Source organism: Notolepis coatsorum (assembly GCF_963971535.1).
Source record: "Notolepis coatsorum genome assembly, chromosome: 15".
In the NCBI taxonomy this organism is placed as follows: Eukaryota; Metazoa; Chordata; class Actinopteri; order Aulopiformes; family Paralepididae; genus Notolepis; species Notolepis coatsorum.
Window position 1 is genome coordinate 17,799,643 of NC_140179.1, and position 24,421 is coordinate 17,824,063.

Here is a 24,421-nt window from a genome sequence, read left to right on the forward strand (position 1 = left end):
AGAATGTCAGTTTGTGTAACGTTACTGTAACCGAATTGAAACCGCATCATAACTCCTACATCGACCATGTCACTTTTCAAAAGGCATGAAAGTCTTTCTCTGGTCTGCATCCCCTTAACAATTGTGTGTATTGAGCCGTACTGTATTGTACCCATTCTGCAATCTGTTAAATAAAGTTTTCATTCATCATTCATTCATTCATTCATTCATTGTCCTTGTGTTACATAAAACCCATCTGTGGCCTCGTGCAGAGGAAGGTGGTAAATACATGTTAGATATTCCAATGTACAGTTTTGCATACCATTGACTCAGAATAGTCTGTTTTATTGAAATCTTCACAGCAGTATAGTTTGTTTATACTTCAGAAGTATGATATTTAAACATGGTCGCCAAAATTAATGTAAGCGAATGAGGAGCCTGATACCTGGGAGGAATGGGAGTGTTGCAGCGTTGGGGATGTTTAAAAAATATAATTTTATATATAATATAATAATTTGTGCTTCACCTAAAAATTTGGTCAGCAGCTTCCACTGCGGGACACGGTGTGTTTCTTTGGTTGGGGTCGATGTCCACATAATCATCGGCTGGGCAGTCAGTGGGTTGTTGATTTTCTTTGTCCACTTTTCCACAGGCATCTTCATCTGCTTCTTCATCACTTGTGTCTGATTCCATCTCAAAATCACTCTCTCCATTTTGGATGGCAGCAATCACATCCTGCACACTGTATTGAGGCCCTCTCTGTGGCATTCTGAAATGGAAAAAGTAGAAATAGATAGATAGATAGATAGATAGATAGATAGATAGATAGATAGATAGATAGATAGATAGATAGAGATAGATATGTGATGAATGTATTCCACAATAACTAAATTTATTACATGGCGTTTTAACATTCGCCGAAATGCTTGATTGTGATTGGTCAATAGCCCCCGACAGCGGTGAATTATTTTTCGATAACCACCAGTGATTATTGTTTTTCGCAGCTGGAGTAATCAAGCCCCACTGACACACACTGTTTCAGTGCAATTAGACACACCTGCCGGGCTGCCGGCGATAATAATAATCACTTTATTTGGGCTGACAGAGCCACAGAACAACTGCATCTGCATTATCTCGTCTTGTCGATTTTGTAAAATGAATTAGGTATATTGTTAGTAAGTTAGCCATGTAATAAGCGGGATAATGTATAGCTATACTCGGTCATCATCGCAAAATAATTGACCTTCACTGACGTTTAAAACACCTCGCCTCCGTGTCGGACAATTATTTTGCGACAATGACCTCGTAGCTATACATTATCCCTTACATATACATGTTCTAGACATTGTAATAATCACCAAAACAATTATTTAAGGTATTTTACTTACTTGATTCTGACAGATCCAGTCCAATAAAACAGAGAGGTGTTGCTTGCATGGAGATTTGGCAGTTGTATGACCTTGGAGGCCAGAGGGTGGGACTTATAAACAGATTTACTATCCAATAACATTGTGAGGCTGAACAACTGCTCCCATTGACTATGCAAATGTGTTAAAAAAAAGAAAAAGAGGGGAGCTCCCGTAGCTCACCGCATATCTCGGCGCTATTTCTGAGTCGGGGAAAACCGTGCTCGTCACGGATCTGGGGTACACGAGTTCGATTCCCGGACCCGCCGTATTTTCTCAGAGTGTCTTCCCCTGCTCTACATCCCATTTCAACCTGTTTCTGTCGGTCATGCTTGACCAGAAAAGCGATAAACGCTAAAAAATAAAGTAAAAAAAAAAAAAAAAAAATTACAGACTTTTTTTAACTAGCTAAAGGTGTTGTTGTCACATTGCAACTGAGGGCGTTACAGGGTTAATGGAGTCATTGATCATTCTGAGTAGAATTGGGGCAAGTGTCTTATGAAATGTCTTGTAAAATTCACAGCCAAATCCGTCTGGGCCTGCTGCCTTACCGGAAGGAAATGACTTAATTGCCTCAACTAGCTCACTCTCTGAAAAATCTGAATCGAGTTCTAACCTGGATGACTCATCCAGTTTTGGCAGGTTGAGGGAGTAAAAAAAATTGTAAAGTCTGCATTAGTGGCCTGAGACTTTGCTGTGTATAATTCTGAATAAAATTCTTTAAAGCTGTTGTTTATTTCCTTAGGGTTAATTAACAAATCACCTGTTTTAGATAACATTTTGTGGATTGCACGGCTCGCCTGTGCTCCCTTCAACTGTCTGGCCAGCAGCCTCTCTGGTTTATCGCTCAGTTCGAAGTGTCTCTGTTTGAGCTTCAATAAGAGTTTACCGATGTTTCCACTAAGAATGCGGTTATATTCATATTTTAAATTCAAGATCTTATTATAGTCTTCTTGCAAGAGAGAGTCTGTTCAAAGGCCAGGAGCGTGTTTTCGATTTCTACCAGACGATGGCGCTGTTCCCTTTTTTTTTACTTTCAAAGGAAATTATATGACCTCTCATTACTGCTTTAAGAGTCTCCCAGAGTATGGAGTCTGAGACCTCCCCTGTGTCATTGAACTCAAGGAACTCCTCCAAGTGAGCTGTCATACAATTAATAAACTCTTGGTGAGCAACCACGGGTTAAAGCGCCAACAGTAGCTCCCTCTACTGGTCTCCCTGTGTTATTAACTACCTGCATTATCAAAAAACTAAATTGGAAGGAAAACAGGGAGATTAATAATTTTTCCTTTTCTTTCTTTCTTTAATTTATGATAAATTATATTGGGTAAGGCGAGTAATGCTATGGGTGATACTATCGTCCCCATTAGTTATGGTGACCACAGCACCATCCACAGCAACACTACTGGTAGTAAAGATAAAATTAAATAAAAATACCAGCAGTAATAATTCACCCAACATAGCTACCACTATATCTGTCGCTAATAACATAGATTGTAATAATAACTAGACAATTCCGCGCGGGGGAAATTGTGAAAGTGTGGGTGACGCCTGTGCACCGCCGGCCAACGGGGGAGAGGGTCTCTCGCGAGTCTCTATGACAAACGGTTCAAAGGATACAAAAAGGGGGCGCGGCCTAAGGATCGGGGGAGTGGTCAACATAGACCAATCAAAGAGGATATCCCTACTGAGTGCAACGACACAACCCGCAATACTATTACACTATTACACAATATTACACACTATTACACACTATTACACACTATTACACTATTACACACTATTACACTATTACACACTATTACACTATTACACACTATTACACTATTACACTATTACACACTATAACACTATTACACTATTACACACTATTACACTATTACACACTATTGCACTATTACACTATTACACTATTACACACTATTACACACTATTACACACTATTACACTATTACACACTATTACAATATTACACTATTACACACTATTACACTATTACACACTATTACACACTATTACACTATTACACACTATTACAATATTACACTATTACACACTATTACACTATTACACTATTACACACTATTACACTATTACACACTATTACACTATTACACTATTACACACTATTACACTATTACACTATTACACACAATTACACTATTACACTATTACACACTATTACACTATTACACTATTACACTATTACACACTATTACACTATTACACACTATTACACACTATTACACTATTACACACTATTACACTATTACACACTATTACACTATTACACACTATTACACTATTACACTATTACACACTATTACACTATTACACACTATTACACTATTACACACTATTACACACTATTACACTATTACACACTATTACACTATTACACACTATTACACTATTACACTATTACACACTATTACACTATTACACACTATTACACTATTACACACTATTACAATATCACACTATTACACACTATTACACTATTACACACTATTACACACTATTACACTATTACACACTATTACAATATTACACTATTACACTATTACACTATTACACACTATTACACTATTACACACTATTACACTATTACACTATTACACACTATTACACTATTACACTATTACACACTATTACACTATTACACTATTACACACTATTACACTATTACACTATTACACTATTACACACTATTACACTATTACACACTATTACACTATTACACACTATTACACACTATTACACTATTACACACTATTACAATATTACACTATTACACACTATTACACTATTACACTATTACACACTATTACACTATTACACACTATTACACTATTACACTATTACACACTATTACACTATTACACTATTACACACTATTACACTATTACACACTATTACACTATTACACACTATTACACTATTACACTATTACACACTATTACACTATTAAACCGAGTACAATGGCACAATCCGCAAGTCTCTACGACAAACGGTTCAAGAGATACACTGAGGGGGTGTGGCCTAAGGGGGCGTGGTCTAAGGATCGGGGGAGTGGTCAACATCGACCAATGAAAGGTGGTCAAGATCGACCAATGGCACAATCCGCAAGTCTCTACGACAAACGGTTCAAGAGATACACTGAGGGGGTGTGGCCTAAGGGGGCGTGGTCTAAGGATCGGGGGAGTGGTCAACATCGACCAATGAAAGGGGGTCAACATGGACCAATGAAAAATGAAAGAGGATATCCCTACTGAGTACAATGACACAACCCACAAGACAGAGGGCGCTGTCAGCAATTCAGTACTGCAACACAGTGATGGCCAATGATGGGTTAAGTGGATGATGTCATTGGCAGCTCAGCCACGAGCCACACAGCTGAACCAATCATGAGTGAGCCATGAGCCACACAGGTGAAGCAATCACTATGACTTGCATATTTTCTATTCAATGCATTTCTATGGAGGCAGATGCATGACTGCATTGTCACATTGATTAAAAGAAAACTATAAGAGATGAAGCGTTGTGACGCGCACATGAGCACTACAACGAGTAGGCGAAGGGTTGTGCGCGATATTGTGACATTCGTGCGATATTGTGGCACTCCTTCGGCGATCGGAACAGAAGGCTAAAAAATAGTGTGAAAAATGTGATTTCTAGAGTGCGATTGCATGGCGGTCAATGGGGAGGAGAACCTTCAAACAAATGGTCGTCAGTTGAGATAGAAATACACTATTACACACTATTACACTATTACACTATTACACACTATTACAATATTACACTATTACACACTATTACACTATTAAACACTATTACACACTATTACACTATTACACACTATTACAATATTACACTATTACACACTATTACACTATTACACTATTACACACTATTACACTATTACACACTATTACACTATTACACTATTACACACTATTACACTATTACACTATTACACACTATTACACTATTACACACTATTACACTATTACACACTATTACACTATTACACACTATTACACTATTACACTATTACACACTATTACACTATTACACACTATTACACTATTACACACTATTACACTATTACACTATTACACACTATTACACTATTACACACTATTACACTATTACACTATTACACACTATTACACTATTACACTATTACACACTATTACACTATTACACACTATTACACTATTACACACTATTACACTATTACACTATTACACACTATTACACTATTACACACTATTACACTATTACACACTATTACACTATTACACACTATTACACTATTACACTATTACACACTATTACACTATTACACTATTACACACTATTACACTATTAGACACTATTACACTATTACACACTATTACACTATTACACTATTACACACTATTACACTATTACACTATTACACTATTACACACTATTACACTATTACACACTATTACACTATTACACAATATTACACTATTACACTATTACACACTATTACACTATTACACACTATTACACTATTACACACTATTACACTATTACACTATTACACACTATTACACTATTACACTATTACACACTATTACACTATTACACTATTACACACTATTACCCTATTACACTATTACACACTATTACACTATTACACACTATTACACTATTACACACTATTACACTATTACACACTATTACACTATTACACACTATTACACACTATTACACTATTACACACTATTACACTATTACACTATTACACACTATTACACACTATTACACTATTACACACTATTACACTATTACACACTATTACACACTATTACACTATTACACACTATTACACTATTACACAATATTACACTATTACACACTATTACACTATTACACTATTACACACTATTACACTATTACACTATTACACACTATTACACTATTACACACTATTACACTATTACACACTATTACACTATTACACACTATTACACTATTACACACTATTACACTATTACACACTATTATACACTATTACACTATTACACACTATTACACTATTACACTATTACACACTATTACACTATTACACTATTACACAATATTACACTATTACACACTATTACACTATTACACACTATTACACTATTACACACTATTACACTATTACACTATTACACTATTACACTATTACACACTATTACACTATTACACTATTACACACTATTACACTATTACACACTATTACACTATTACACTATTACACACTATTACACTATTAAACCGAGTACAATGGCACAATCCGCAAGTCTCTACGACAAACGGTTCAAGAGATACACTGAGGGGGTGTGGCCTAAGGGGGCGTGGTCTAAGGATCGGGGGAGTGGTCAACATCGACCAATGAAAGGTGGTCAAGATCGACCAATGGCACAATCCGCAAGTCTCTACGACAAACGGTTCAAGAGATACACTGAGGGGGTGTGGCCTAAGGGGGCGTGGTCTAAGGATCGGGGGAGTGGTCAACATCGACCAATGAAAGGGGGTCAACATGGACCAATGAAAAATGAAAGAGGATATCCCTACTGAGTACAATGACACAACCCACAAGACAGAGGGCGCTGTCAGCAATTCAGTACTGCAACACAGTGATGGCCAATGATGGGTTAAGTGGATGATGTCATTGGCAGCTCAGCCACGAGCCACACAGCTGAACCAATCATGAGTGAGCCATGAGCCACACAGGTGAAGCAATCACTATGACTTGCATATTTTCTATTCAATGCATTTCTATGGAGGCAGATGCATGACTGCATTGTCACATTGATTAAAAGAAAACTATAAGAGATGAAGCGTTGTGACGCGCACATGAGCACTACAACGAGTAGGCGAAGGGTTGTGCGCGATATTGTGACATTCGTGCGATATTGTGGCACTCCTTCGGCGATCGGAACAGAAGGCTAAAAAATAGTGTGAAAAATGTGATTTCTAGAGTGCGATTGCATGGCGGTCAATGGGGAGGAGAACCTTCAAACAAATGGTCGTCAGTTGAGATAGAAATACACTATTACACACTATTACACTATTACACTATTACACACTATTACAATATTACACTATTACACACTATTACACTATTAAACACTATTACACACTATTACACTATTACACACTATTACAATATTACACTATTACACACTATTACACTATTACACTATTACACACTATTACACTATTACACACTATTACACTATTACACTATTACACACTATTACACTATTACACTATTACACACTATTACACTATTACACACTATTACACACTATTACACTATTACACACTATTACACTATTACACTATTACACACTATTACACTATTACACACTATTACACTATTACACACTATTACACTATTACACTATTACACACTATTACACTATTACACACTATTACACTATTACACTATTACACACTATTACACTATTACACTATTACACACTATTACACTATTACACACTATTACACTATTACACACTATTACACTATTACACACTATTACACTATTACACTATTACACACTATTACACTATTACACACTATTACACTATTACACACTATTACACTATTACACTATTACACACTATTACACTATTACACTATTACACACTATTACACTATTAGACACTATTACACTATTACACACTATTACACTATTACACTATTACACACTATTACACTATTACACTATTACACTATTACACACTATTACACTATTACACACTATTACACTATTACACAATATTACACTATTACACTATTACACACTATTACACTATTACACACTATTACACTATTACACACTATTACACTATTACACTATTACACACTATTACACTATTACACTATTACACACTATTACACTATTACACTATTACACACTATTACCCTATTACACTATTACACACTATTACACTATTACACACTATTACACTATTACACACTATTACACTATTACACACTATTACACTATTACACACTATTACACACTATTACACTATTACACACTATTACACTATTACACTATTACACACTATTACACACTATTACACTATTACACACTATTACACTATTACACACTATTACACACTATTACACTATTACACACTATTACACTATTACACAATATTACACTATTACACACTATTACACTATTACACTATTACACACTATTACACTATTACACTATTACACACTATTACACTATTACACACTATTACACTATTACACACTATTACACTATTACACACTATTACACTATTACACACTATTACACTATTACACACTATTATACACTATTACACTATTACACACTATTACACTATTACACTATTACACACTATTACACTATTACACTATTACACAATATTACACTATTACACACTATTACACTATTACACACTATTACACTATTACACACTATTACACTATTACACTATTACACTATTACACTATTACACACTATTACACTATTACACTATTACACACTATTACACTATTACACACTATTACACTATTACACTATTACACACTATTACACTATTAAACCGAGTACAATGGCACAATCCGCAAGTCTCTACGACAAACGGTTCAAGAGATACACTGAGGGGGTGTGGCCTAAGGGGGCGTGGTCTAAGGATCGGGGGAGTGGTCAACATCGACCAATGAAAGGTGGTCAAGATCGACCAATGGCACAATCCGCAAGTCTCTACGACAAACGGTTCAAGAGATACACTGAGGGGGTGTGGCCTAAGGGGGCGTGGTCTAAGGATCGGGGGAGTGGTCAACATCGACCAATGAAAGGGGGTCAACATGGACCAATGAAAAATGAAAGAGGATATCCCTACTGAGTACAATGACACAACCCACAAGACAGAGGGCGCTGTCAGCAATTCAGTACTGCAACACAGTGATGGCCAATGATGGGTTAAGTGGATGATGTCATTGGCAGCTCAGCCACGAGCCACACAGCTGAACCAATCATGAGTGAGCCATGAGCCACACAGGTGAAGCAATCACTATGACTTGCATATTTTCTATTCAATGCATTTCTATGGAGGCAGATGCATGACTGCATTGTCACATTGATTAAAAGAAAACTATAAGAGATGAAGCGTTGTGACGCGCACATGAGCACTACAACGAGTAGGCGAAGGGTTGTGCGCGATATTGTGACATTCGTGCGATATTGTGGCACTCCTTCGGCGATCGGAACAGAAGGCTAAAAAATAGTGTGAAAAATGTGATTTCTAGAGTGCGATTGCATGGCGGTCAATGGGGAGGAGAACCTTCAAACAAATGGTCGTCAGTTGAGATAGAAATGTCCAATTCCATTTATTTTTCTTTTGTGAGCGGGATGACAGCCGTGTCATCGTTTTGATGTGTTTGTTTTATTTCTACGTCCAAAATTGAGATCACACTCGCAATTCACCCAAGGTAGGGGGAAAAAGATTATTTCAGCTGCTACACTCTAAAATGCAATGCATTCCCAATGGGACCGAAATTTTACCGTTTAAAGTCGATTCGTAGCCAGACGGTGCGGTGAAACTTTACGAGTTCGAATAGCACATCGAGTTGGAGCAAGCCGGTCGTTTTGATACCTTTCACGTGTATGGGGCGCGAACGCTCTGGCACGAGTGTGTTGGCAAAATCGGTGGAATAAAGAATAATAAATAAAAAGAGTATGGATATGTATAGTGTGGGTGGCAACCTGGCTTCGCCAGGTCACCCACACTAATAACAAAAAAATATATGAATAATATAAACCATATAGACCAAATTATATTGGATAAGGAGAGTAATGCCATGGGTGATATTAACGTCCCCATCAATCATGATGACAACAGCACCATCCACAGCAGCACTAATGGTTAGTACAAAATAATATACCAGCAATAATAATTTGCCTAACATAGCTACCACTAATACTGTCTGTCACTAATAACATAAATCGTAATAATAATTAAAAAATAATAATTAAGTATATAAACCATGAGAGACTGGTGGCGGCTACGTGGCGTAGTGGGCAAGGCGCTCGCCACGAATGCGGAGACGCTGGGATCACCTGTTCGATCCCAGCGCTCCACATTGCTTTCAGTTTAGCTGGTCGTCCGTACTAATACACATTGGCCGTATTAGGGGGTGGGAAACTGATGGGTGGGGATCGGGCGTTGTGGACAGCGACTCCTACAGGTCGGTTGGTGCGCCTGCGCAGTAGAATCAGGAAGTGTCAGGGGCAGCGTGAGTCTCCCACGCGTTACTCCTCGCCACTGAGAGATCGAGCTGCGCAGGTGAAAAGATGCGACTGCTGTTACCTCAAGTACCGGAGGGGACTTGTGCTATGTATGACTTAGTCCACATTGCAGCCGGCTTGTGGGAGGCAAGAAACAGCGTTCGTGACAGGGGAGGGTTGAATTGGATGATACGAAAATTGGGATGGGAGAAAATATAGAAAAATGGGAGAAAAAGTGGATAAAAAAAAATAAACCATGAGAGACTAAAACAAAATATATATCAACCAAATAATAATAACAATGATAACATTAGTGATAAAGAGGGGGAGAAAAAAAATAGGAAAGGAATAGAAGCCCTAAGCGGCCATACACTCACACACCCTATCCACTCCGTTCTCCCGCGACAACGAGCCAATTCAATCTGCCCTCGCGTGACAACGGGACAATTCCCTCGTCTCAGGGCCTCCGTAGAAAGAAAAATGATAATAATAATTTTTTTTAAACCCATGCACAGTGCCAAACAGAAGAGGATTTCATATTACTCCAAGTCCATGTGGCCACGTTAGTCTGAAATGTTCAAAAAAATTCAGCTGACCAGTGTGGACAGCGCGACCACAGCAGCACCTCCTCCTCCTCCTCCTCCTCTGTGTCAGCACCTCCTCCTCTGTGTCAGCACCTCCTCCTCTGTGTCAGCACCTCCTCCTCTGTGTCAGCACCTCCTCCTCTGTGTCAGCACCTCCAGCACCTCCTCCTCTGTGTCAGCACCTCCAGCACCTCCTCCTCTGTGTCAGCACCTCCTCCTCTGTGTCAGCACCTCCTCCTCTGTCAGCACCTCCTCCTGTGTCAGCACCTCCAGCACCTCCTCCTCTGTGTCAGCACCTCCAGCACCTCCTCTGTGTCAGCACCTCCAGCACCTCCTCCTCTGTGTCAGCACCTCCTCCTCTGTGTCAGCACCTCCTCCTCTGTCAGCACCTCCTCCTGTGTCAGCACCTCCTCCTCTGTGTCAGCACCTCCAGCACCTCCTCCTCTGTGTCAGCACCTCCAGCACCTCCTCCTCTCTGTCAGCACCTCCTCCTCTGTGTCAGCACCTCCTCCTCTGTGTCAGCACCTCCTCCTCTGTGTCAGCACCTCCTCCTCTGTGTCAGCACCTCCTCCTCCACCTCCTCCTCTGTGTCAGCACCTCCTCCTCTGTGTCAGCACCTCCAGCACCTCCTCCTCTGTGTCAGCACCTCCAGCACCTCCTCCTCTGTGTCAGCACCTCCTCCTCTGTGTCAGCACCTCCTCCTCTGTGTCAGCACCTCCTCCTCTGTGTCAGCACCTCCTCCTCTGTCAGCACCTCCTCCTCCACCTCCTCCTCTGTGTCAGCACCTCCTCCTCTGTGTCAGCACCTCCAGCACCTCCTCCTCTGTGTCAGCACCTCCAGCACCTCCTCCTCTGTGTCAGCACCTCCTCCTCTGTGTCAGCACCTCCAGCACCTCCTCCTCTGTGTCAGCACCTCCAGCACCTCCTCCTCTGTGTCAGCACCTCCTCCTCTGTGTCAGCACCTCCAGCACCTCCTCCTCTGTGTCAGCACCTCCAGCACCTCCTCCTCTGTGTCAGCACCTCCAGCACCTCCTCCTCTGTATCAGCACCTCCTCCTCTGTGTCAGCACCTCCTCCTCTGTGTCAGCACCTCCAGCACCTCCTCCTCTGTGTCAGCACCTCCTCCTCTGTGTCAGCACCTCCTCCTCTGTGTCAGCACCTCCTCCTCTGTGTCAGCACCTCCAGCACCTCCTCCTCTGTGTCAGCACCTCCTCCTCTGTGTCAGCACCTCCAGCACCTCCTCCTCTGTGTCAGCACCTCCTCCTCTGTGTCAGCACCTCCTCCTCTGTGTCAGCACCTCCTCCTCTGTGTCAGCACCTCCAGCACCTCCTCCTCTGTGTCAGCACCTCCAGCACCTCCTCCTCTGTGTCAGCAGCACCGAGACTCATTCTTTGCAATAAACACCATTCTGGTTCAGATTCATATTCTCCTCTTTCCAACAAAGTAGATGTCTCTGAATGCATGTGGGAGTCGGCCATGCTTCATACTATTCATATTCATATGTGATCTGTTAGTATCTCCAGGCTGCATACTATTCATATTCATATTCAGATTCATATTGGATTTTTCAGATTGGATTCAAATATATTGTCATTGCACAGTACCAGTACAGTACAGCCTGAACAACCTGGACGTGAAACGACAGACGAGCGGAGTCCCACAGGAAACGTGTTGCACAAAAAGAGACATCAAAAGCGATGAATGCATTTCTCCGACCAAAAGACGTTGGACAAGCAGACAAAGTAACAGCTGCAGAGGTAACAGGTGTTTACCACACGTCCACCATGCCCAGTCATACAGATCAGCAGACTGTTTATTTTGAGTACTTAACACCCTTCCTCAGAGAACAGTCTTGGTTCCATACAGACCTTCTGCAGAGAACAGTCTTGGTTCCATACAGACCTTCTGCAGAGAACAATCTTGGTTCCATACGGACCTTCTGCAGAGAACAATCTTGGTTCCATACAGACCTTCTGCAGAGAACAGTCTTGGTTCCATACGGACCTTCTGCAGAGAACAATCTTGGTTCCATACAGACCTTCTGCAGAGAACAATCTTGGTTCCATACAGACCTTCTGCAGAGAACAGTCTTGGTTCCATACAGACCTTCTGCAGAGAACAATCTTGGTTCCATACGGACCTTCTGCAGAGAACAGTCTTGGTTCCATACAGACCTTCTGCAGAGAACAATCTTGGTTCCATACGGACCTTCTGCAGAGAACAGTCTTGGTTCCATACAGACCTTCTGCAGAGAACAATCTTGGTTCCATACGGACCTTCTGCAGAGAACAGTCTTGGTTCCATACAGACCTTCTGCAGAGAACAGTTTTGGTTCCATACGGACCTTCTGCAGTGAACAGTCTTGGTTCCATACAGACCTTCTGCAGAGAACAGTCTTGGTTCCATACAGACCTTCTGCAGAGAACAGTCTTGGTTCCATACAGACCTTCTGCAGAGAACAATCTTGGTTCCATACAGACCTTCTGCAGAGAACAGTCTTGGTTCCATACAGACCTTCTGCAGAGAACAATCTTGGTTCCATACAGACCTTCTGCAGAGAACAATCTTGGTTCCATACAGACCTTCTGCAGAGAACAGTCTTGGTTCCATACAGACCTTCTGCAGAGAACAATCTTGGTTCCATACGGACCTTCTGCAGAGAACAGTCTTGGTTCCATACAGACCTTCTGCAGAGAACAATCTTGGTTCCATACGGACCTTCTGCAGAGAACAGTCTTGGTTCCATACGGACCTTCTGCAGAGAACAGTCTTGGTTCCATACAGACCTTCTGCAGAGAACAGTCTTGGTTCCATACAGACCTTCTGCAGAGAACAGTCTTGGTTCCATACGGACCTTCTGCAGAGAACAGTCTTGGTTCCATACGGACCTTCTGCAGAGAACAGTCTTGGTTCCATACAGACCTTCTGCAGAGAACAGTCTTGGTTCCATACAGACCGTCTGCAGAGAACAGTCTTGGTTCCATACAGACCGTCTGCAGAGAACAGTCTTGGTTCCATACAGACCGTCTGCAGAGAACAGTCTTGGTTCCATACAGACCGTCTGCAGAGTCTACAGCAGCAGACTGACCAGGCTGGTGTCAGCAGACCATGTGAGGCTACAGCAGTGGAACTTAATCCATTGATGGAAAAATGTTGTCTCTATAAATGTAGGATAAACTGAGCTACTGAACCAGTTCAAATACTGTAATTCATACTCAGATCATTCCCCATTAGTGCCATCTATTTCTGTACTTGCAGTGGCAGCAGTAAAGGTGGCAAAATAAAAAGGACAATGTTTGAAATCACAGATAATTTCAAAAGATATTCCCACCAACCCCATATTTTAAACGCTTCTAGATCCAATGCACACTCTCTCACGCACACACACACACACACACACACACACCTCGTCCGCTTGGTGCATATGCCTCACAATCCATCACTGGCCGGCCTGCTTACGGGTGTTTCACAGGCAGGTTACGGAGCCGCTCCCTAAGCATTGTGGGAGTATGATGTATGTGCTGTCTGCTGCCAGTTAATGAAACAGCACTGGTGCTGCTACTGAGGAGGAGGTGGAGGAGAGGAGGAGAGGAGGAGGAGGAGGACAAGGAGGAGGACGAGGAGCAGGAGGAGGTGGAGGAGAGGAGGAGCAGGGGGATGGGGAGGAGAGGAGGAGGTGGAGGAGCGTGTGTGCATGTGCATTCATACTTACACAGTAGAGGTTGTAATACTTGCAGGTGATGCAGCACATATTCTCTCTCTCTCTCTTTCTCTCTCCTCTCTCTCTCTCCCCCCTCTCGCTGCTTCTCATTCTGCGTGAGGGATTACAGCACTGCCTGCACTCAGTACATTCATCAGGCCGCTCAGGGGACAGCAGCGGAGTGACAGACAGATATATTACAGTGTCACCATCCTCACCGAGTACGGTGTATAACTAGGCAGGATGCCTTTTTAAAAGAGCAAGAGAGTGGAGAAAGGGGGAGGGGGAGGAGAGAGGGGGCAGGGGTTGTGTAATTTCTTTAGAGAAAGGTTCTCCAGAGAAGGGAGGTGGAGGGGGGCTCTCATCTAGGCTGCATCAATTCATCAATTCTAAACCGGAGATTCTGAATAGTAATGTTTTATATAACCACCCTTTATATGACAAGTTGGGTAAGCAAATATTTTGTGGAAATGCGCTCACCGAAACAAAACATTTTGGATATGGGAAGACCGCCCTGCTTAATACGTTCTTGTATCCAAATTGGTACAACACGATCAATAAATCTTGTAAGAAATGGAAACAAGCTAAATATTGATGGGGATTATCTAGCCATCACGCTCTGTGTGTTGGTGAGTGGAGATGTCCACCATCATCCAGGACCTGGCCCAAGTCCACTAACCTCACTGGAGAAAGGAGAACCATCATCAGCATTGACAGGTGCAACTCTCAGGTATGTATGAGTATCAGCCCTAATCCTCCTCACTACTCCGGCCTGTTGAGCCATGGAGGAACCGAAGACCGCTGGAGAAGAAAGGTCACTTGGCATGTGGGGGAACTGGCGAACGTCAGAGGCTTGGGCGAGCAAGCACCTGCAGTGGGGAGGCAGAGGACCGGACCGGCTAGGACCAGCAAGCACCTGCAGTGGGGAGGCAGAGGACCGGACCGGCTAGGACCAGCAAGCACCTGCAGTGGGGAGGCAGAGGACCGGACCGGCTAGGACCAGCAAGGCTGGTGGCAACCATCGGGCGTGGAGAGGCGGAGTGCCGTGGGCTGAGGAAGCGGTGTCTAAACAACCGGGTGAACTTCAGACTTTTGTTTTTAAAAACTCAAGCTCAAAATAACATCCAATTTGCGGGTTTACCCAGGGATAAAATGCAAAAGCCGTAGCTCTGATATTCCACTCGTGTGCAATGTATGTTGTCTACAAGCGATCCCAAGTATTGGGGTTGAGGATGATGATCTGTGTACTACAAGGGAAGATCAGGAAGAAGAAAACGCACGTTTGGATCAAGTCGATCCTTCATGTTTTAATAGAAGAGGATTTTACAGGCGGTTAGGTGGTCGAGCGGAGATTGCGTTCGTCACCAGCCCCGGAGCTGTGAGCTTGGTTCGCCTGTTCGAATCCAGCTCACAGCTCCGGGGTTGTCACCAGCTTGGCTGGCCGTCTGCACTGATACAATTGGCTGTATCAGAGGGTGGGAGAAGCTGGCGGGGTGGGTCTGGGTCGTTGTAAACAGCGACTCCTACAGTTCGGTCGGGGCGCCTGCTAAGCGCGGATTGGACGTGAGGGGGATAGTGTGGTCCTCCCACACGCTACGCCCTCTCAATGAGAATCCGCGCTGCCAGGTGAAAAGAAGCGGTGATTGGCTGGACGTGTGTCGGAGGAAGCACGTGGTAGCCTCCACTCTCCCAAATGATCTGACTGTGGGGGGTAAAGCGCAGCGACCAGGAAGGGACTGGGAATTGGCATACGACTAACATTGGGATGGGAGAAAATCGGAGGAAAATGGAGGGGGAAAAAGACAAAAAAATAAAAAAAAATAAGAGGATTTTACATTTACATTTTGTTATTTAGCTGAGGCTTTTATCCAAAGCGACTTACAAGTTTTGTACAACAAGACAGCAGGAAGGGTACAACTCTATCAGCTGAGTAACAATGTTCATCAAAGTGTTGAGTGCTACAGTGTAGGTTAGTTTATAAGTGCATGACAGTAAGGTTAGTTTTTTTTTTTTATTGCAAAACAGAAATTATTAAAAGTCAGTACTCAACACACAATGCATAATGAAACTAACAGTCAAGGTGGCTAAAATTACATGCAAGTACAGAAACAAGACAAAAAAAAAAGTCTTTAATATTTTACCGTATACAGTGTATATCCAACGAAATTAACAATTATACAAATGCCTTATACAGGATATACCCCTAATACCTATTTTCTAAAACCCTACACACATATGCTCCAGCTCGAACCCCCCCCTCCCGGACCCCTCCTTGGATATTGGTGCCCCCACGGTTGAAAAACGCGCGCTAAAGTGCCCCTTTGAGTGAAAGAAATTAGAGGATGTGCCCTATTGGTGCCCCCACGGTTGAAAAACGCTTGCTAAAGTGCCCCTTTGAGTGGCGAAAAATTAGAAGGTGTGCCCTATTGGTGCTCTTCCAATGGTCTAAACTTGACCATGTGCCCCACGGTTAAATAATATCACGCAAAAGTGCCCATTTGAGTGAAAGAAATGAGATGACGTGCCCTATTGGTGCCCCCACGGTTGAAAAACGCACGCAAGCTGCTTGTCTCACAGAGCCATAGTTTGGATTATAACTGAGAATCTGGTGCTAACATGGTCAATAATGCTTATTTTGGACAGAAAAATGTGTCTTAAACATTTAAATTGACCAACCATAGACCGTTTTTATTCCAATCAAGGCAAGAAGGCTAGTGGTAGTGCTATATGACATATTATTTTATAATACAATTATAACATTGTAGTACACCCTCTTCACACACAACTGTGTGGCCTCCCAAAACAACACCAGTATCATCAAGTTTGCAGATGATACTACAGTCATCGGACTGATCACTGGGGGAGCTGAGGAGGCGTACAGAAGGGAGGTGGCGGAACTGGTGGCCTGGTGTCAGGACAATAATCTCTCCTTGAACGCAGACAAGACCAAGGAGATGATTATTGACCCACGGAGGAGGAGTGTACAGTAGGTGAGACGGAGGTGGACAGGGTTAAAACCTTTAAATTCCTCTGTACCCACATGAGCGAGGACCTGGGCTCACAACACCCAACAGATAATAAAAAAAATCCCACGAACGACTGTACTTCCTAAGAAGGCTGAGAAAATTTGGCATGCCACCCAAAATTCTCAGCAACTTCTATAGAAGTACGGTTGAGAGTGTCCTTACCAGCTCAATCATGGTCTGGTATGGAAACTGCACTGCTAAGTACAGGAAGGCACTCCAGCGAGTTATTAAAACTGCTCAGTACATCTCTGGAGCAGCCTTCCCCTCACTACAGGACATCTACTCTACCAGGGCCACCAGGAGAGCACATAACATAATTAAGGACAGTACACACCCCCAGCACAGACTCTTCAACCTCCTGCCATCAGGCAGGCGATATAGGAGTCTGAAAGCCAGAACTACGAGACTGACAAACTGTTTCTACCCACAGGCCATCAAGCTGGTGAATGCCAGCACCTCCACCTAGCCCCCGCCCCACACACACCTTGGCAGACACGCTGACCCGATTACTGCTGTGAACACACCGTCACTCTTCCCCCCCGAACTATGAATCACTAAAGACACTTTTTAACTGCTGCTGTGACCCACTGTCACCTCCATTCATATGTAAATACTGATCGGAACGTGTAATGTAACTCACTGTGCCTTGTATCTATTTTTACCTTATTTTCTAGCACTCGCTTGTATTTAAATATGTTTAAGTTAAGTATTGTGTGATTTTGTGTGAAGGGCGGACTAGCAAAGTAAGATTTTTATTGTATGGCAAATTGTCTGTTTAACTGTGCATATGACAATAAACAATCTTGAATCTTGAATGATGCATGTCTAAGCATTGCATTCCCCTACCCCCCTACAAGGACCACAATGGAAATAAGCTCAGAGCTTTTTTTGTGTACATCCTTGGCAGTATTTCCTGACTGTGCTTCTGCCACGTTATTTTATATATTGTCAAATAAAGTCATTCATTCAGTATCTCTATAGTTCATGGTGTTGTATTGTTAGTGTCAGTATCTCTATCATGGTGTTGTATTGTTAGTGTCAGTATCTCTATGATTCATGGTGTTGTATTGTTAGTGTCAGTATCTCTATCATGGTGTTGTATTGTTAGTGTCAGTATCTCTATGATTCATGGTGTTGTATTGTTAGTGTCAGTATCTCTATGATTCATGGTGTTGTATTGTTAGTTGTACTGTCACTTTAGGTGGTGGGCGTGTTCACTGGGGCTTTGACTTACATAGTACTTATCCTGTTATAATCATAAAGAAAAAACAGTCATATCTTTCATATCTGAAGAGAAATCGACAGCTGTCGACGCTGAGAACGTATGGATAGTTGCCCACGTTAGTTAGTGCTAGGAAGGAAATCATTGGTGTCTCGTTGCTCCCCGTGTACTTTCTTCATGTGCCACGCACGCACACACACACTCCTCGTGCTTGAGCTCAAGAACAAGACGTCCAGCGTGATCTCAGCCTAAACCCACCGTTCTTACGAGTCCAGAGTCAAAGCAAGGAAGCAGATAAGAGAGAAAAGAATACGGAATAACGACAACACCACCAGAGAAAGATGTTACATGAATTTTTATGATTTTCTTAATTTAACTCTGAAAAGTTACAAAAACAAAACCAAGGAGACAAACGGAACTGAAAATAAAGTGTTTTTTTTCTCTCTCTCTGTGATCCCCTCCCCCCTTTGACATTTCATATGAGTGACACACCCAGAGAGAGGTCACGTGGGGGGGGGGGGGTTCGACCCTTGACCTTTCACCTCAGTCCGTTTGTCCGTCCCAGTCTCTGTACAAGGCACCCAGACAGACATACAGCTCAGCATCCTGACTATATGCCCAACTCTTCTAGAGATGATGAACCTTCCAGCTGTTCAGACCAAGGTAGTGTGGAGTGGACACACACACACTCGTTCAGTATTACGCACACACTGGTACACAGACACACACTCTCTCTCTCTCACACACACACACTGAGTCACAGACCAAAGGACTGCACTGTACAAGAACGTACATTTATTTTGCTGGTCGATGATATTTATAATGCAGACCTTTATCTGGACATGTGCCCCCCCCCCTACACACACACACACACACACACCAGCAGCCGTATCCTGGTGATGGGTACACTATAGTCCAGTAGTAGCTGGGGGGGGGGGTCTGATATCAATCTTGGACTTCAGTCCTGGTTCCCGATGGCGCCTGTTTAGTTCATTGATCTAGTAATATTTGATGTTGAATATCTTAAGTTGATAGGTTTTTCATTAATGTCTGGTGATATCTTATATATGTGCTTAGGGGGGCCTGGGCGTCTGTGTCTCTCTCTCTCTCCTACATCTGGCTTGTGTGACCTGATGACCCCGTTGCTGCATCCCTCTTGATTTGTTGGGGCCCGTGGCTGTGTCTCCCTTCACACACACACACGCACGCACGCACACACGCACACGCACACACAGAACCCATTAGCCTCTAGCCCCCCTTCTTCTGACACACACACACACACACACATACACACATATACATACCCACACACACCCTCCCCTCCCTTCCTTTGTCTACGAGAGGTATATAAATCGCTGTCATGTGTGTCTTCATTCTGCGAGAGGCTGAGCCCGTGGGCTGCAGGACTGTTCTCTTCTCTGTGTTCTTGTGATCGACAATAAAGACTCCGTTTGAATACAACTTTGTCGCTTGAATCTGTCAGCTGGTCCATACTAATATCAATCCAAAGAACTTGAGTGGTTGGGTGAATTCCCTTCACCCGATAGAACCTGTGTCTCAGTGGGGGGGTCCAGCAGAGTCTACCATGATTAATCTGGTCTGGTCTGATCTGGACTAAAGCGGCTCTGTTCCCAGGGCTGGTGGGAGAGCGATGACGGTTGAATCCACTTCAGTTCCAGCCAGAGACAGTCTTCTCCTATCCACCTTTCACCCCTCCGTCCTGCAGACCTCCACCTTTCACCCATCCATCCTGCAGACCTCGACCTTTCACCCCTCCGTCCTGCAGACCTCGACCTTTCACCCCTCCGTCCTGCAGACCTCCATCTGTAGGAGCCATATATGTTAGTGTCAGTATCTCTATGGTTCATGGTGTTGTATTGTTAGTGTCAGTATCTCTATGGTTCATGGTGTTGTATTGTTAGTGTCAATATCTCTATGGTTCATGGTGTTGTATTGTTAGTGTCAATATCTCTATGGTTCATGGTGTTGTATTGTTAGTGTCAGTATCTCTATAGTTCATGGTGTTGTATTGTTAGTGTCAGTATCTCTATCATGGTGTTGTATTGTTAGTGTCAGTATCTCTATCATGGTGTTGTATTGTTAGTGTCAGTATCTCTATGGTTCATGGTGTTGTATTGTTAGTGTCAGTATCTCTATAGTTCATGGTGTTGTATTGTTAGTGTCAGTATCTCTATCATGGTGTTGTATTGTTAGTGTCAGTATCTCTATGGTTCATGGTGTTGTATTGTTAGTGTCAGTATCTCTATCATGGTGTTGTATTGTTAGTGTCAGTATCTCTATCATGGTGTTGTATTGTTAGTGTCAGTATCTCTATGGTTCATGGTGTTGTATTGTTAGTGTCAGTATCTCTATCATGGTGTTGTATTGTTAGTGTCAGTATCTCTATGGTTCATGGTGTTGTATTGTTAGTGTCAGTATCTCTATCATGGTGTTGTATTGTTAGTGTCAGTATCTCTATCATGGTGTTGTATTGTTAGTGTCAGTATCTCTATGATTCATGGTGTTGTATTGTTAGTGTCAGTATCTCTATCATGGTGTTGTATTGTTAGTGTCAGTATCTCTATGGTTCATGGTGTTGTATTGTTAGTGTCAGTATCTCTATCATGGTGTTGTATTGTTAGTGTCAGTATCTCTATCATGGTGTTGTATTGTTAGTGTCAGTATCTCTATGGTTCATGGTGTTGTATTGTTAGTGTCAGTATCTCTATCATGGTGTTGTATTGTTAGTGTCAGTATCTCTATGGTTCATGGTGTTGTATTGTTAGTGTGTTTTTCCCCTTTTCTTTCTTCATCTTTGACGGTGAATAACACCATGCTAACATTTACCAGATGTGAAAATGTTTCACGTTCTTGATATCAAGTGTACAAAAGATCGAAGTAAATTTATAAAGGGCAGATGATTTACAGTGGACTTTGTAGATACAGTACTGAATCTTGCCATCCTGACACATGCTATTTGAAATGTGAATATAGAATATAAGGACTATAAATGACCTTATTATGGCCAACTCACACGGCGAACATGTCTATATATCTATCCACATCTGTCTGCACATACTGTACCTGCATATAATCATTTTTATTATCTGTAGATACGATATCTATATCTATACATATCCCTTACCTACTCTTACTAGTTACACTGCTGGCCAGTATGACTTACTACCATTGATTGATTGATTGAAAACTTTATTAACAGATTGCAGAATGGGTACAATACAGTACAGCTCAATACACACAATTGTTAAGGGGATGCAGACCAGAGAAAGACTTTCGTCTCGTTTACATCAGGGTCCCCCATTTTCAATTCATCAGGACATATATGACATACATGACATACAGATAGACAGTACTGCTACATCTATACATTTATGACATACCAGATTTGCAAATACAGTACTGTTTGTGATACAAAAAGAGTCCAGAAAAGGGAGTATATACATTTGACGTAAAAACTGTACATTGGAGGAGGTTGGGTGGGGTTGGGTGGGTAGGAGGGGTTGGGGGGGAAACACTGTACAACTGTAGAAGCAAAACTGTACATTGGAATATTGACAACCATACTAGGTAATTTACTGTACATTGGAGGAGGTTGGGGGGGGGGGACACTGTACAAACAAGCAAAACTGTACATTGGAATATTGACAAAACCATACTAGGTAAATTACTGTACATTGGAGGGGGTTGGGTTAGGACATTTACAGGGGCCAGTTTCGAATTGCAGTCTCCCGTAGGTGTTCTTTGAGAGTGGTTTTGAAAGTGGGTAGTGATTCACATTCCTTTACAGCTTTAGGTAGGGCGTTCCACATTGATGTGGCATAATTGCAAAACGTGTTTAGTCCCTGAATCTGGGTTTAACATGATTTGTGGAGCTCCCTCTGGTGTTGTGATCGTGGTATTCACTGACCTTTGGGAAGTATTTTGACATGTACATGGGTACCTTGGTCGTGTAGTGTATCTTGTAGACCAGGCCCATTGCAAGTTGCTGTACTCTGTCGTCTACTCTAAGCCATCCTAGGTTGTCAAAGTGGGCAGGGGTGAGGTGGGTTCTAGGAGTAAGGTCAAGCAGTAGTCTGACCAGTTTGTTTTGAGATTTTGTAATTTCGTTTTTAGTGCCTTTGAGGTGCTTTGGTACCATGAGGTGCAAGCATAGTCGTAGTACCCTTGAATGAGTGCTCCTGCCAGAGTCTTCAGGGTATTCTTGTTTACCAGAGAGGAGATCCGGTACAAGAATCGAGTTCGTTGGTTGACTTTTTCTTATTACATTGGATGCCATTTTGTCACAGGAGAGATTAGCCTCTAGGATGGAACCCAGGTAGGTAATTTCATCTTTCCGTGTGACAATATTGTCACCCACTGTAACTGAGAAGCCGTCGGTCTTGCTGAGTTTGTTATTTGAACCGAAGAGAATGGACTCTGTTTTGCCCATGTGTAATGATAGTTTGTTATCAGCGAGCCATATGCAGATTTTGCCTAGTTCCGAGCTGAGGGCTTTTTCAACCTGTAACTTGTTCTTGTCAGAGACCAGCAGGGCTGAGTCGTCCGCAAACAGGAACAAGTTGCAGTCACAAGCTGACGACATGTGATTTGCATAAATTAGGAACAGTAGCGGTCCTAGTATGCTTCCTTGTGGAACACCACAGCTCACTGTGAGGGGGGGGGGATAGGGTACCGTTTACCTCCACCACCTGTTCCTTCCCCTCAAGGTAGGATTGCATCCAGCTCACTGATAGACTATCAAAACCAATTGCTTTTAGCTTGTCAATCAGAATGGAGTGATTGACAGTGTTGAAGGCCTTTTGTAGGTCCAGCATGACCATGCCGCAGTATTTGCCCGCGTCCACCTCTTGTTTGATGTGGTCGTTCAAATAGAGAAGGCATGTGTCAGTGGAGTGGGATGTTCTGAAGCCAGATTGGAATTCGTAGATTAGATTTTTTTCCGCTAGGTACTTTTCGACCTGTTCGTAGACAATTTTTTCCATGACTTTTGAGATGGAGGTGAGATTAGAAACAGGGCGGTAGTTGCCTGGGTCTAATTTGCTGCCCTTTTTGTGCAGGGGGGTCACCCTCGCATAGTGTCTTTATACCTGTATCACTGTACATATTAATACTACAACTCTGTACATACATCTGATTAGCACTTTATATATTTATAATCAGTTTAATCACCTGTACATTGTACTG

The 24,421-nt window shown here is 42.2% G+C and overlaps 1 protein-coding gene across 2 annotated transcripts in view; it reads right to left on the bottom strand.

Moving 5' to 3' along the window:
- Window positions 1-695: 695 nt before the first annotated feature.
- The window catches only part of ipo8 (importin 8), a gene marked incomplete at its 3' end in the record, with an annotated part of 104,339 nt that continues 80,613 nt past the window's right edge, over window positions 696-24,421 (bottom strand). Inside the window, exon 25 of one of the 2 annotated variants that reach the window (XM_084330282.1) lies at window positions 696-748. In XM_084330282.1, coding sequence (XP_084186408.1) covers window position 748 — 1 coding nt within the window. Of the gene's footprint in view, window positions 749-19,556; window positions 21,041-24,421 lie in introns of those variants that run through there. The other variant, XM_084330281.1, reaches the window with a different exon arrangement.